A 15,183-nucleotide genomic window follows, 5' to 3' on the forward strand; every position below is an offset into this window, starting at 1 on the left:
CCGTGGGGCGAGAGGCGAGCTAAGAAGGAGCTACGAGGCGAGCCCAGCCAGCCCCACAGGGACGACACGCCCGCCGCCATGACCGCACCGGAAGTGGCCGCGGCGCGCGGGGGGCGGGGCGGCGCGGGGCGGGGCCGGGCAGGTACCCCCCGCGCCGCAGTGCACTGACCCCGCCCCCTCCCAGGCCCCGCCCTCCCCCGGGCCCCGCCCCTTCCCCGAGCGGCCGCGGGGGGGGGGGACGAGGGGGCGCCGCGGCGGCGCTTGTGGTGCAGCCGCGCTCGCCTGACCGGGCCCCGCGGTCCCCGCCGCCGCGCCGGCGCTCCCTCCGTGCCGCCCTCCGTGCGCCCCGCACCGCGCCGCCGCCCGGGGCGGGGGAGTCGCGGGGAGTGGATGCCAAGCGCGCACCCCGGGGCAGAGACCTGCGGACGCCATGGGCTGCTGCAGCTCCGCCGCGCAGGTGAGTGGCCCGTGTCCCCCTCCCTTTTCCGACCCGCTGTCCTCTGCTGCAGGGCCCTGTCGCACCGCCCGCTGCCCCCCACCCGCCCCGCGGCTGTGCCCCCCCGGCCCCGCTCTGCCCCTGTCGCTGTCCTGTGGCTGCGCAGCCGCTTGTCCCCTCCGCAGCCGCGCTCTCTGGCGGCCGTGCATCCCTCCTTGTGCCCCTCGCCGCGCAGCTTCCCCAGACTAAGCCCCGCTTCGCTGCCTCCCACCGCCGAGCCCCGCTTTCCTGTGGCGGTGCATCTCCCTCGCTACACCTGTAGCGCCGTTCTCCTGTGGCTGCGCGCTCTCCTGCGTCCCAGTCTGTAACCCCGCTTTCATGACTGGGGGCGCGTTTCTTTCATCCCCGCTTCACGCTCCTCCACCAACAGCTCTGCCCTCCCGTGACTGCGACCACCTTGCTTTCCCCTCCCGTAGCCTTGTTGTTTCGTGGCTGGGTACAACCCCCTTACATCCACTCGCCCCAAGCCTTCATGCACCTTGTGAACCTTTTTGCTCCCTTTGTAGCCGTGCTTTCCCCCCTCGTGGCTGTGCACCCCCTTGTACACCCTGCCCCCCCATAGCCTTGCTCCTTACCATGCAACGCACTTCCACCCCCCGCGTACTGCTCTGTGTGCTGCTTCTCCTGTGGATCATCTTCACCTTGCCCCTTCTTCCCCAGCCCTCCTTTGGCTTTGCAGTCTGTGGTATACCTTGCTCCACTTCCCTGCTATGGCTGCAGCTGCAGACTTCCAGTTCTCCCCTGCCATCCTCGTAGGGCCTTGCACCGCTGTCCTGGATCTCCCCCCGACTCAGTACATCTCCCTAGATAGCTCTGCATGCCCTGCCCTTCCCTGCAGCATGTTCTTTGGGGTCCCGCCCGAGAGAGAAGCTATTTCATGGGAGAAAAGTCGTCAGGCCCAGAGTATCCCTCAAGTCCACTCCCCCTGGAAAGGTAGACAGTCCTAATCCCAGCCTCCTTCCTCATTCTGTGGCTGAGGGTTCAGGTGCCTCCTACATCCATTTCCCTGTGTGTGATTGGTCCCGTGCGCATCTCTTGTTTCCGAGGTCGGTTTTTCTTTCTTCCCCCTCCCCCTTCTCTCTGCTTTGCCCTTACTGACTCCTTTTTTTCCCCCAGAGTGGTGCTGCCAGGCAAGGCACAATCGGGAGCTCCACCCAACGCTCCAGTTTGCGGCTCTGCTTCCCATTTTAACTTTGCCTTTGAACAACACGGCCAAAGCTGTGCTGGTTTTTGCGTGGCTCTTTTTTGAAGGCTGTAGTATGAATGATCACGACTGATGCCTTGGCTGTGCGTTTCTCGCTTGTAAATGTTAGTTTCCTTTGGCTGTATCACTTGCAGTGGCTGAATCCAGCTTCCAGCAGACTGCTTATGTGGGAAAGTCCGTCTCTGCTGTCCCAGATGACTCATCACAGATAGGAGTTTTTGTAGCTCAGACGTTCAGGCAGACTTTTATTTTTATATAAGAGCTCTGTCCTTCCAATGCAGAACACTGCAGAGAGCAGTCCAGTTGCAATAGGAAACATCCTTTCTGTATAGCAAATATGCTGCAAAGAGGAAGGCAATCAGCTTTCTGGTGCATGAACAAATGATTTGAATTAAGAGAGTGAGATATATGCTAAATGTTGGGGGTGGATTTTGAAATTGTTCAGTCACTGCAGTAGACTGTCAGAGGATATTGTGAAGTCTGTATTGCTTGAGGTTTGCTAAAAACATGTTAGATAAACAACTGTCAGGAGTGGCTTAAGGAAAGCTGGAGCACTGAGAGTGAAGTTGATGTTTTGAAGTAATGTTTTGATGCCTTTTTCAACCTAATTTTCTTGGATTCCTATCCAAATTGCTTTTCTTAGGTGTTTTGTAGGCCCTTTCTTGCTCTTCTGTATGAATTTGAATTGCAGGTCACAGTTCTTTTCTTAAAGGAAAATGCAGGCTTATTTGTGGGCAGTATTAGAGGATGAGTTGTTTTGCATATCTGGCCTGTTTGAGAGTTTCAGCTGATTGATTTTGGATTTTAGGGAAATTTTTGTTCTACTGTATAATGTTAATGGTTTTCTACTGAACTTTTCATTTGCTTTCCTTATGTGTGGCAAGATACAGTACAATTGAGCTTTGTACCCTATACACATATTACTGAAATATAAAGAATAGCAGTTTATTTAATTTCCTAACTGTAAGCAATTGTGTGTCTCCTCAGGAAATCCAAATCAAAGGCTAGTTGCTAAATATTTTATCAGCAGTTTTATCTGATATATGAATTACAGAAACTTTGCTTCATACCATACAGCACTACATAAAGGTCCTAATGTCTGTCCTGTCATCCCTTTTATCATTAAAAATAAATGTTGTGTTCCTTATCTAATATGGTCTTTGCACTTCCCCCTCTTAAATTTTTCCTGGGCAGGAGTCCATCAGACATTCCTTCATGTTTCCTGACCTGCTTTTTGCTTCTTCCTTTGTGGCTTCATACTGGTCTTTGCCATAGTATCTCCACTTATCATGAACACCCTCATTCCTTATTACTTTGTTTTTCATGTAGATTTCTCATTAAGTTTATTTTTCAACTCTCTAGCCTATTTGATCTTCATCTGCTAATCCCCATTTCTGTTTCTGACAGAAATGATTACTTCTGTTTTGATTCTGCCAAGCATCTTATCTGATTTCTGCATCTCCAAGTCCCTTTCTCATGACTGCCACCTTCTCTTCTCATTCCTGATAATGCATCTACCTGTGACTGATTGTTGAATTGGATAATTTTCTTTGTAGTTTTATTCATAGCTTTTATTTCATACTCAATTATCCATTCTTCTCCCTAGATGTGTTTCCCAATTCCTTTGCTTTGCAGGCTGTCTAAAGGCCTCTGTCTTAGGCCTTTTTCTATGCCTCTTCCCCAGAAAGGGATCTAAAGGTTTCCAGAGAAAAGCTGATTAGAATTGACAGGTTTACTTTTATTCAGCACTATCGATTGCTACTTACAGAGATGTATTCTCATGTTTGCTTTTGCTTTTTTAACTACCCAAAGCTTCATTCATTCAGTTTTTATGTTTTAATTTCAAATTTCATATTTTTACCTCCTGCTGCCATCTTATTCTTTTCCTAATTTTATTCTGAGCTGCTATTCTCCATCCTTAAAAATAACAGCACTCAAGTCTATTTCCTTTCTTTTTCAAATTCCTGAACAGAGTAATGTATGTTTGTTGTCACCCATTCTTTCTTACCTCTTCCTACTAAATTAACTCCAGTCCAGATTCTGTGTTGCGCTGAAACTGTGTTCAATTAACATCTCTGTAGGCTTCTTGTGCCTATAGAGTTGTGAGGATTCCACCTCTTTCTTACCCTTCTTGATCTCTGTTGCTTTCAACATCCACATTTCAGCCTATGTAATCCTCTACCACATGATATCTTATTCTCCTTGGCATGTCTGTAGTGCCACAGAATTTTCTGTTGGAAGAAACCCACAAGAATTTTTGAATCCAGCTCTTAAGTGAATGGTCTGTACAGGTATAGTAATGTTGTTTTGAAATTATTCACTACCTTTTACTCTCTGATTATGATTTGTTTGCCACTACTTCTGTCTGTGTTTATACTTCCAAACTTTTTCCCCCTTTTGTTAACTTCCTGTTTTACCAAGTTTATCAGCTTTATCTATTAAGAGTCATGTTAAATTAAACTTAATGCAGCCATACCAGACTTTCTTCCAGATGAGCTAATTCTTTCTGTTGCTCTGCTGCTGTTTTGCCTGCTGAGGCGATTAGAACTGAAGTACTTTTTTCGCCCCCCTTTCTTTCATATTTTCACTTTGGTTTTCCATGTTTGCACCAAGTTCTTTCACTTCCCCTGGTGTAGCTTCTTCCATTATCTCCACTATTTCTTTATCATCACAACTAGAATTCTTGTTTACTTCTTGTTCCTTTTCAATGTTACCTGTTGTTTCTCCTTGGTTTTATGATGGTGTCACCATCTTTTTTTTCTTTAGGGGCTTATGCAGTTCTGTGCTTATTTAGGATCACTAAGCTATCGTTTTTTTGTGCTTGCTGTCTCTTTACTATATCTTGAACCTTGAGCTTGTAGAGAAAAGCTTGTGAAATGTCAGCAGCATCTTAGCAGTTGTCTTAAAGCAGTACTGTGCACTTATTGTTAGTTATCATGAACAGATCTTCCTTACTTTCCTTTGAATTGTAGTTTAGCCAAAGTGTGCTATCCTATATGAGATGAAAATCTGTAAAGGAAGGGAAAAATACTGAGGTGGAATTTCTGTCTCCTGTCTGGTATTGCTGTTACTTGTCAGTACCTTCATGTTGTTTCAGCCCACTGTCCTCTCTTGGCCATATCTTTATAATGAGATGGGTTTTTTCACAAGAAGGGTGCTTCTGTCTGGATGCATCTCTTTTGTCATGGATGTGCTGTGCAACAAAGTTTGAGTTTCTTCTAACTTTTGATAGAGGTAGCTCGAGTTTGTGGGGTTTTTTCTGTTTGTGACGTTTTGGAAATGATCTTCTCTTACCTAAATGTAGGGATCTTTTGAGCAAATGGTGCTGAAGTTCTGAGTTGTTAAAATAATTGCATTTCTTTCACATTTTTAGTTTTACTGAGGAAGAAAAATGGAGTTGAGTGCTGGTATTCTCTTCCCTTGCTTTTCATTATTCTCCTTTTTCATTGATATTTTCCTCCATGTCACAGCATCAATCCATTTTTAAACTGGGTTTTCAGGAAGTAACCCTTGAAGTTCATCACTCCTATGTTGCCACAGCTGTTAGGCTGTGCTATAAATCTGTTTATTTGAACTAATCCATATAGGTTTTTTGTTTGTTTTTAAGCAAGAATCTTATTTTACATAATAACTCAAATTGCTCCACTGATCTAGTTTATATCACAGTTCTGTAAAGTTTGCATTGTTACATTTGAGGGAACAGAAATTCATCAATAGTGAAAGGGAATTAGGTGTAGGGAGACACAGATCTTAAAATATTTTCTCATGGAATAATTGTAACACCTAATCTGTTTTCCCTTCCTGCTGTTCTACAATGGAAGTAGCTGATAGTAGTTAAAAGGTGTTTGCTTTGGCAACATGTTACAGGAAACAAGGCAATTTATTGAAGTATTAATGCTTGTGTTGCACTTGGGGAGTTCTGTGTGTTTAAAATAAATTTACACCTTTTTACATTAGTGACTTAATCTAAATATGTGTGAGAGAAGCTTGAAATATTGCAGGAAACTGGAGGGATGACTGGGACAAACAAAGCACATGTTATTCTTGGTGGTTTTAGTGGTGACCTTGGTTTTTGAAAGACTGTAAGAACTTCCCGTTATGAGAGGAGATGAAGACAGATCATCCCTTAACTTTCCCTTGAGTATCTGCTGTCAAAACAACATTGAGTAAATCTGGGATTCCTGATTTTTTGAAAAAATGAGTAGTTGTGATGGAATGTCTCTTCTGACTATTATGGGCAATACAGATTACTAATTGTACATCGACTGTGTATTTTCAGTTGTCAGAGGTTCTTGCAGTCAAATGATCTTAAGGGACATCAAAACATGCCTGTTTCATTTTGGGCATGGGTACCCTCATAGAAGAAGACCAGACAAATATTGTTGATGAAGGGAAACAGAATGAGTTGTGAATTCTCCTTCCAGGCAATAGGAAGCTTGATTTCCCTTTCAATATATTGACAGTAGATGAGGCTTCTGTTCTAGCCTCTGGTAAGCAGATGTAGTATGAAGGATGAAGTGTACAAGCAAGATCCAAGAATGTGCTGATGATAAGGCATCTCATGGAGCTGCTTCTGTATTTCTGGTCTCTAAGCTCTGTTAGTTTCCTGTAGAGCATGAGATGTCTTTTTATAAATGCTGTCACAAGCGACTGCACAACCTGTGCAAATAATTCCTTTTGATCTTAACATAGAAATATTTCAACTACATAGATATTTGTGAATACTCTATAAAATCCATTGAGTTTTTCCTACTGAGGACTAGCTGATCTGAGGTTCAGACTATCTTGCAGTTGTATCACTTCTTAAAATTTGTAGATAGTGAGTTTCCTTTACTTTGTCAGGTAATTCAAACACCACCATTTTAAAAACTTCAGGAAGTGATAGTTTGTACTGGGGACAAGCATGGAACATAGGATCCTTACAACATTTTTTTTTTTTAATGAAGTGAGAACAGTTTTGGAAAAGACTGATTATTGCATTTTTAATAATGAGTGCTAAATCCAAAGCTTATGTTATTGTAATCCATTTAGCATTTAGACTGCTGTTAGCCATCAGAGTTTTAGGTTAATGATTGTGACAGTATGTTAAGTATCACCCAACTGACGGCTTTTATTTGTTATTTGGAAGAAATGAGAGTGTTTTTAAAGTATTTTAGGTAGTGAAGTTGTCAACTGCCTTTATGCTGCTTTTAAAGGCAAGCTTTGGCAGTAACTGTGCATCCCTTTTCCGAAATTGCGCTGACTATTATTTTTGTTCCTATGAATTTAGCTCAGTGATTTCTTTTGTGAAAAGTAGAACTTGCAAATCAATACAACAGAAATTGTCTTTGATATTTTGTATTTCTATCTTTCCTCCTTTGGAGCAACTTTTGGAAAATTGTGTAAATTTCATATTTACCTTGTAAAAATGGTTATACAATGTTGTCAGGCTACTTCCTTCTACCTGTTGACTAAGCTGATTGCTAAGTTTTACCTTGTTCTATGAAGCTGTACTGAAAGCTTGGCTACCAAATTTAAAGAAAGTTTGTGTTGGTAAATATATAATAGGGTTTTTTTTAGATTATTCAACCACTTTGACATTTTCCAGACTTATGCAGTAGATGAATGTCATTGCATTCATTGGCATACTTTTGGCTAGGCCCCCTCTTTTTTTTTTTTTTTTTTTTGTTTGTTTGCTTGTTTGTTTGGGTATTTTTTGTTTTGTTTGTTTTTGTTTTGTGGTTTTTGTTTTTGTTTTTTTTGTTTTTGTTTTCTTTTAAACCTTTTATGTAGGCATAATTGTATGACAACAACCTCAAGAGCATCTATATGTACATTTAAGAAGAAGGAAGTGTTAACTTTGTTTTGAAGTTCACAGTCCAAAAGCTTAGTTTTCTTTGCTTAATATGATTTCAACACCCAGTATGCAATGCAGTATAAGAATAGACTGTGACTTCTGGTATATTGGAAAGCTGATTCCATACTGCATGATAGTTTCCAGCAGCTGCTATTTTTATCCGTAGTGTCACTAGACTATGGTGGAGGGCATGATGAGCAGAATACAGTGACTTATACTTGATAATACATATTGTGCCTGATCTTAGTTAATGTAGTTAAGCAGCTGTCTACATCAATGATCACTGACCTATTTTGGTTTGGTTCTGTTTTAAATTGAAATCGGTCTTTCTGCTCTCCAGATACATTATTTGACTGAGGAAGAGACCTCTGAATGTTGTATACAGATCTACAGAAACAAAACAGGAAACCTATTTAAGTGCTTTGTTCAAGGTCACAATAACCGTGTCCTGTGAATGCTTTGTCAGACTTCCCATAGTTTGCTGTGAAAAAGTACAAAATTATTGCCTAATTATAAGGAAGAATGCTTATATAATAAGCTAAGGACTTGACTTTTTTTTTTTCAATTCTCCTCCCACTTTTTGTTACATAAATCAGATAGAGCTTTCTTAGTATTAGTTTCTGTTAATCTAATATACTCTCAGTGTCCTCAAGCACTGCCCTCTTATTGTAATCCTGAATGTTTTTCTTTCTTGTTATGCCAGAATTTTGAACCTGTAAGTCAGGAGATTTTATTTAAGCAGCTGCGGTTTTTACTTGGCAAGCACATTTGAATATAGGATGCATTTTGAGGGAATGGGTATCAAGCTTCTATGAATGCCCCTGTAAGTGGCAACACTGCTCCTTCTCACAGCAGTGCTGTGCAGGCCATGAGCTCCTAATGAGCTGTGATGTCCTTGGTCTTGCATTTACATGAAGACAGTTCAAAGAACAGGGGCAGCGTTTTCTATGGAATGTCTTCCACATCCTCATGTGTAACTTGTAACTTGTGTAACTGCGATTCCTGGTGGCTTTTTTGGGTGTGTCTCTTTCTGTGATAAAGCTAACATTTGAAAGGGAAATGTGTTTTTCATTGTATGTTTTACTAGTCCTGAGTTAGAAAATATTTTGTAATTTGTGATTTGCAGTCTGTAGAAGTAATTAAATTTGAAATCCTGTGAAACAGGTTGATGAACAAGTAGAAAATTTAAATGTAGTACAGTAACTTGGTATGTGCAAAATGCCTTCAGAAGCAAAGAAATGTTATGATGTTTTTGTTTTGTGGTTTTTGGGGGAGCTGTAGGTTTTAGGGGTTTTTGTGGCTTGTTTTGATTTTGTTGCTTTGGGTTTTTATAATTGTTACTGTTTTGGTTTTGTTTTAATGACTGATTTTTTATTAAGGATTAAGAACCATGAAAGTACCAAAATTGCATTGAGATAGGTATTTTAAGCCCCTGAAAAATATTACGATTATGATATTCATAAAGTATCCATATTTATTGTTCATTTGAAATAAATACTTAATAACATAAAGAAAAGAAACAATAACTAAATAACAGAGCTTTTGTCTGCAGATAGCCTGATCTCTGAACATTAAAACTGCAGCAGGTGTGCTGATCATGTCAGCTTTATTTAATCAGCTGTGTTATGTTTCGAGATAAATATTTAAGTTGTTGATTGAGGTGGAGGTATGTAATCAAGGAGTTTTGAAGCAATGTTTAATATGAATTGACTGTAAAGATGCATGGAAGATGATCTACAGCACAGAATATGCTACGTTCAAGAGTGAAGTTCCCATGTGTGAGTTTTCAGGGTAAACAGTCTTATGTTACACCATTAGTAATACTGTAAGTGATACCTTATGTGATCTCAATTTTGTTTACCTTATGTTAAAAACTTATAAATACTATTGGTGCAGTCGGAGAACAGTAGTGAAATAGGAGGTATGGGCATAATGAATTGGCAGTATCCTTAATATCTGAAGAGAAGCAAAGTATAAATTCATTACATTTTGCTGAATAAAGCAGTATTACATCACCAGAAAACTTTTTTAGCATTACTTTTGAGTTTCATACATAATGAGCAGGTGCATTTTTTTAGTGGACTGAGTATTAGAGAACAAGTGAACAAAATGTGAAGTCATTCAGAAAATAAGGATGTGGTTGCCTTTATGTAAAATACTGGTATATGGCTCTAGGTCTGAAGTGTGACTAGTGTCACAAATTTACTTTGCAGTAAATTGTAAAATATTCTGTTTTATAATGAGGTTGAAGCAGAAATTCCACAAAAATGGATGTTGGACTCTGCTGTGGGTTGCTGTGAGTTGCGTGTCCTATTATGCAGTCCCGTTTTGGAATTGCCCTAAGGTGTTTTGGCTTCTTTCCAGAGATGGCTGGGACGTGCTGCAGTAGTTTACAGTGACAAGTTCTTTTGCCCCTCTAAGTGAGAGACACTTAGAGGTTTTCTAGGTCTTTGTCAACTCACACTTCTACCTCCCATGAGAATGCAACCATTAGCAAGCTCTTTGAGGTTGGAGGACTACTGCTCTTTCCCAGAGGTAGATCCAGGCCAAGTCTACACTAACAATTATGGAGGTATTTTAATTGATACGATGTGGTTCATTCTTCCTGGGAACTGGTATATTTTAGTGGAGTAAAAGTTTACAGTAGCTGGTGCGTGTTTCTGCCCTAGTAGTAATGGAGGTGTACCAAATAATATGTTTTATAATAAACAAGTTTTATTGTGTACCTGAGAGATTGTCTGAACTCATGATAGAGTGCTATAAGCTGCTGTCTAGTGCTTTGTCTGTGCACCTTATGTCAGTCATGGAGAGGAATATAGGTAATGGTGAACATTTTGGCTAAGTCATCTGTGTAGAGGGCTCTTAGAGTTCTTGGTGGAGTAAACTAAGAGCGTGTATGGAAATGTAACATGGTTGGTAATGTCAGGACTGAAAATGGGTTTCATTCTTCAAGCCTTTGTTCTGCACACTTAAAAAGTGGTTGTGCCGCATGAAAGTTTTATAGAGAGAACCGGTTTACTTGAGTTTTACTTTTGTTCTCAGAAGACTACTTCTGTGGGGAATTGAGTGGGAATGCTTGGGGTCAGGACTTGTGGCCTCTTTCACTTTAGGTCCTAGGGTCAAAGTCTGTTCAGAAGTGGGAGAAGTTTCATTAGGATAAGATGCAACTGTTGCTAATTCTTCTCTTAAACAGCTGCATAGTGTCGAAAAGTCCACTGTGTCTTGGTCAGAAAAATCCTGTATCTGTTAAACCTGGAGAATTACTCTCTTGCATTAGAAATAGTTTGGTAAACTAATAAATTATGGCTCATCTTATTTGTAGGCGGAATGCTTCACAGTAAAGGTCAACACATGATTAATACTGTTCTCTAGCTTGCAAAGATGTAAAATGAGTAAAATACCATCTCCTTAAATGGCCATTAGGAAACACTGATAAATGTTTCAGGAGCTGTGTTTTTTCTGTGTGGGTATGTTTATAGCATTTGAATGTATGGGGTTAAACTTGGCTTGCAGGACAGCTTCTGAACTGGTGACTTCTTGGTCATCACCTTTTTAACCCGGCTTGCCCATTTCCCAAGGAGCCATGCACTCACATGCCATTTGGTGGTATGCGCTGTATTGCAAATGGATCCTCCAATTCTGAAGGGTTGAACTCACATCATAGGTGTAAAATTTATGTGTTCTGTACTCACAGTGCTACCTGAATAAACCAAATGCTCTTTATACGATCCGTTGAATCTCTGGTATTTTATCCAAGTCAGTCTGCCTTCTAGGAAAGGTGGATATTGCAGGACTCTGACAGTTTCCACAGAGGATGCTAGCCAGGTTGAGAATCCTTTTTTGCCTCTAAAGGCCATTTATTAATGCTGTGTGCACATCGTGACTGTTTGTCTTGAAGATAGTTAGCTACACAATAATTTCTGAATTCTAATTTAAATAAACAAAGAGCAGTTGTGTCAATTTACTCTTCTGTATTGAACTACAGTTGTATGTGTTCTGAGTCAGGAAGTTACATCAATGTGATGAAAAAACAGAGAATTTAAAGGAGATGTAGTTAGATTAATATGATTCTTGGGATAGGGTTTTGTAACAAATTATCTTAGAGGCAAATGGACTTAACTATCTGAATAAAGTTGTGCCTTTATTCTTACAACCTTTATGTTCATATGCAAATTGGAATAGTCCTGTACTCTACATCTGCTATGGCCAAAGTGGAGCCCAGACTATAACCTCTAGGCTTTCACATGTTATTTGTTTTCATCAGTGGTTGTAACTCATGCCAGTTATTCACTAGGTTGTCCTTAATTCAGGCCACCTGCCTCACTAGCACCTGAATTCTTTTTCTTGAAACGTGTCATGTGACCACTGCAAGACTTTTTCTTTCTGCTTCCTGTACCATCATGATGTTGCAGCATCATCAGTTGATGGCAGATTCCATCTTTATCCTAATCTTATTCACATTTTTGCTACTTACCCACAGCTTGATTATCTGTGTATGTAGTGCTGCAGATGTTCTTTAATTGGCTTCTTGCTTCAGTCTCATCACTCCCAAATTTTACATTGCGTGAGACATGTTGTGTTCCAAATAAGTTCTCTGTAGTCTCCTGTTGAAATGCTGTGTTTTTTCATCTTTTTATGCTCTTATATGGGTTTCACTCTGTTTATGGCACATGAGTGCTTGTATAGCTGCATCCAGTACTGCTATTACAGTTAACAGTGAAAGTGTTTTTGGCTATACTGGTTCTGGCAATCCTGTAAGAAGTATATTGCAATATGCAGAGAAGACCTACTCTTGGTGCTGCAAAGGTGTATTTTGGAAGTGGCAGCAAGAAAGAAATACAGAAGAAGAATTTCTGTTTTTGCTCTGGAATGATTGGATGCAATAAATGCCAAGAGAATAATCTCTTTTTATTTTGTATTTACATGCAAGTGCTTTTAGTCTTGAGAATGCATAGCTCTGAATTCAACCAGGAAAAAACAGTTATTAATGTCCTGGCATTCTTCCCACTTCCTCTTCTGCAAGTGAAGTCTTAATTGTAGACATCCAGTTTTCTAGGTTTGCAGTACTAAAGAACAGTTGTAAAACTATGACCCTGAGGGTTCTAATTTGGTTTTGAGTTTGCTAAGTCTTGTGAAAAATGGAAAGATGTAAACTTCTGGATGTATTCATCTGGATTCTTAAGTAAATAACTCATAAAATCAGCACAAAAAAGCTGTTATGATCAGGAAATGCTCCCAACCTGCCAGTTTGTCTTGGAGAGAAAGAACGGTTTGCCAGCCTTCCACTTCTGACTGATAGTGCTCCAGATTCTCTGTGTTTCATGACAGTGCATGCTTTGTTAATGGCAAGAATATCCTTAGAGAGCATAGTATGAATTGTGAAAGATCTGTTTTAAGGGAAAACTGGACATGAATCAAATAATTTCCAATTTTTTTCTCTTGTTTTCTTGCATGTTCCTAATCTATCTGGAAGAAAAGCTGAAATGAGCAGACGTGCTCATTTAGACAAAGCATGTCTGCTAAAATGTTATGGTATTTCAGTCACAATGGAGACAAAGCATAGTTTACAGATTGCAGAACAAACAACATTTGTTAGACCTTATGTTGACCATGGATTAACAATTTATGCTGCCAAAGCATGAAAATCAGTTCTGAGTAAATGTCTAAGGATGTAGAGTAGACAGGGAGCAATCACCAAAGACACACAGACACCAACATCAAAGACAAAGGACTGTGAAGCTGTGGAAGAGGATTCGTTTGGAATCCAGAATATAAGAAAGCAACTGGGAAGAAAATAATAGACAGATAATGGTAGCTAGCTCGGGGTTTGGTGAGGTCTGAGGGCAATTTTAAGCATGTATGATTTCATACCTTGTTACCAGGCTAGGTGGTTAAATTGTAAGTTAGTATGTATCTGGTACTTGTTGAGCTTCCTCCAAGGATACTTTTTATTTAGAGTGCACTCCAGAGGGTTGTTGTTTGGCTTTTGTTTGTTTGTTTTTTGAATTTTATTTTGTTAATGCTTTTTCTTAAAGATTTTTGGTTTTTATGCCAGAATAAGAACCATAGACAGAAAATTAGTTTATCATGTAACTTTCTGACTATGTTCTATGTAATGGCATCTCAAGTTTCTTTTTGACATATAAATTGCAGTCCACTTACTAAGTAAAATGGATTACTTACGGTAACTGTGACTAGCCAGGCAACTGAAAACCTTGCCAGAGCTATTCTAGAGGCTTTTAAAAATCCTATTAAAAGATTTTGTTTGCAGATGGTACAGAGAGGATTAAAAAAAAACCAAACCAACAAAACAAACAAAGCACACTCTGCAGTGCCTTTTGCTGCTCCCTCTTTTGCCAAGGGCAGTTTGCTCATAAGACAGCAGCTGTAGCTGAAATTTATCTCTGCTGTTTGTAAATAAAAGTAAATTTCTAAAGTAAATTTCCAAATTTCTTGAAGTGAATTTAGGACTAGGAAGCATTAAGCCGTACATATTTTGTGCAATTATGATTATACTAATTATAGCAACATAAATGTCACAATCTTGTTGTGAATGTTAAGTTCAAAGAGTGTGTTAGTTTTTAAGTGTGAACTGCCAGGATCAGAAGATTCAGTTTTGTTGAATGTGGATTGTGGAGTGCATAGTGTGACCTTTCAGCATCTCTCACTACTGAGTAAAATTTATTGAATAAAATCTAAAGAAGTTTGACTGCTCAGAACTTACAGTAAATTTGCAGTTTGAATTAAAATAGTATTTATCACATCTGTAAAACTATATTTATCACATTTGTAAGTACAACTTCCTTGATAAAAGATTGCAAAAATTAGCATGGAATTCCCTAATGCAAAGCTGGATTACTTAGAAAACTGCATTTTTTTGAAGGGCGTTACATTCAGGATTTTATTTGTTTACCTAGTTTGTAGCTTCTAATGGTAGGATTTGAAAAAATTACTTTGTGCTTATGAATTAAAACAAGACAAAGTCGTGAATACCAAAAAAAATCTTCTGGCTAATATCATGCAAGTTACATGCTATTGCTTCTTTTTTTTTTTTTTTTTTTTTTTTAAATTAAAAATATGCAAAATGTATACTGGAGATAAAAGCTGTTGATATTTCATCCAGCCATTCTGTTTTAATTCAACATAGACATTTACTACCTTGTCAGCAAAATCTTGAAGATTCTTTAGAGTCTTAAGAGTAAAAAATAAATTCAAAATTTGAATAGGTTATCCCCTTGGCTCTGTCTCTGGAGAGAATGGTTGTGTATGTAGTCTCCTTATATCAATCCCCTTTTCTTCCTCAAGGATTTATGCAGTGTCTGCAGTTTTTGGGTCTCAGTCAATATATCTGAAGATTAACTATTTGTGAGTCTGTTGAAAAAACTTGTCTGTGTAACTGTGATTTTTTTTTTAAAAGAAGTTTTAACAAATTCTGATTTGGTGGTTAGTTTTGTATTGCACCTTGTGCTTATTATTGTACTGAAACCTTTTTGCCTAAATGACTGTTTATAAGACTCTAATTATCTTAGCAATGTATATATACTCTAGGATTTTTAGCTCGTGAGCGGCAAACTATCTGAATTGCTTGGAACTACCTCCATCATTGAATATTCCAACCTTTAATTATACAACTTTCCTTTCTTGTAC

The 15,183-nt window shown here is 39.5% G+C and overlaps 1 protein-coding gene across 4 annotated transcripts in view; it reads left to right on the forward strand.

Moving 5' to 3' along the window:
* Positions 1-201: 201 nt before the first annotated feature.
* The window catches only part of SLC44A1 (solute carrier family 44 member 1), a 95,454-nt gene continuing 80,472 nt past the window's right edge, over positions 202-15,183 (forward strand). For all 4 annotated transcript variants that reach the window (XM_079331281.1, XM_079331280.1, XM_079331282.1 and 1 more), the window contains exon 1: positions 202-457. In XM_079331281.1, the coding sequence (XP_079187407.1) occupies positions 431-457 (27 nt within the window). In that variant the 5' untranslated portion in view covers positions 202-430. The remainder of the gene's footprint in view (positions 458-15,183) is intronic.

This window comes from Erithacus rubecula (assembly GCF_903797595.1).
Source record: "Erithacus rubecula genome assembly, contig: SUPER_Z_unloc_2, whole genome shotgun sequence".
In the NCBI taxonomy this organism is placed as follows: domain Eukaryota; kingdom Metazoa; phylum Chordata; class Aves; order Passeriformes; family Muscicapidae; genus Erithacus; species Erithacus rubecula.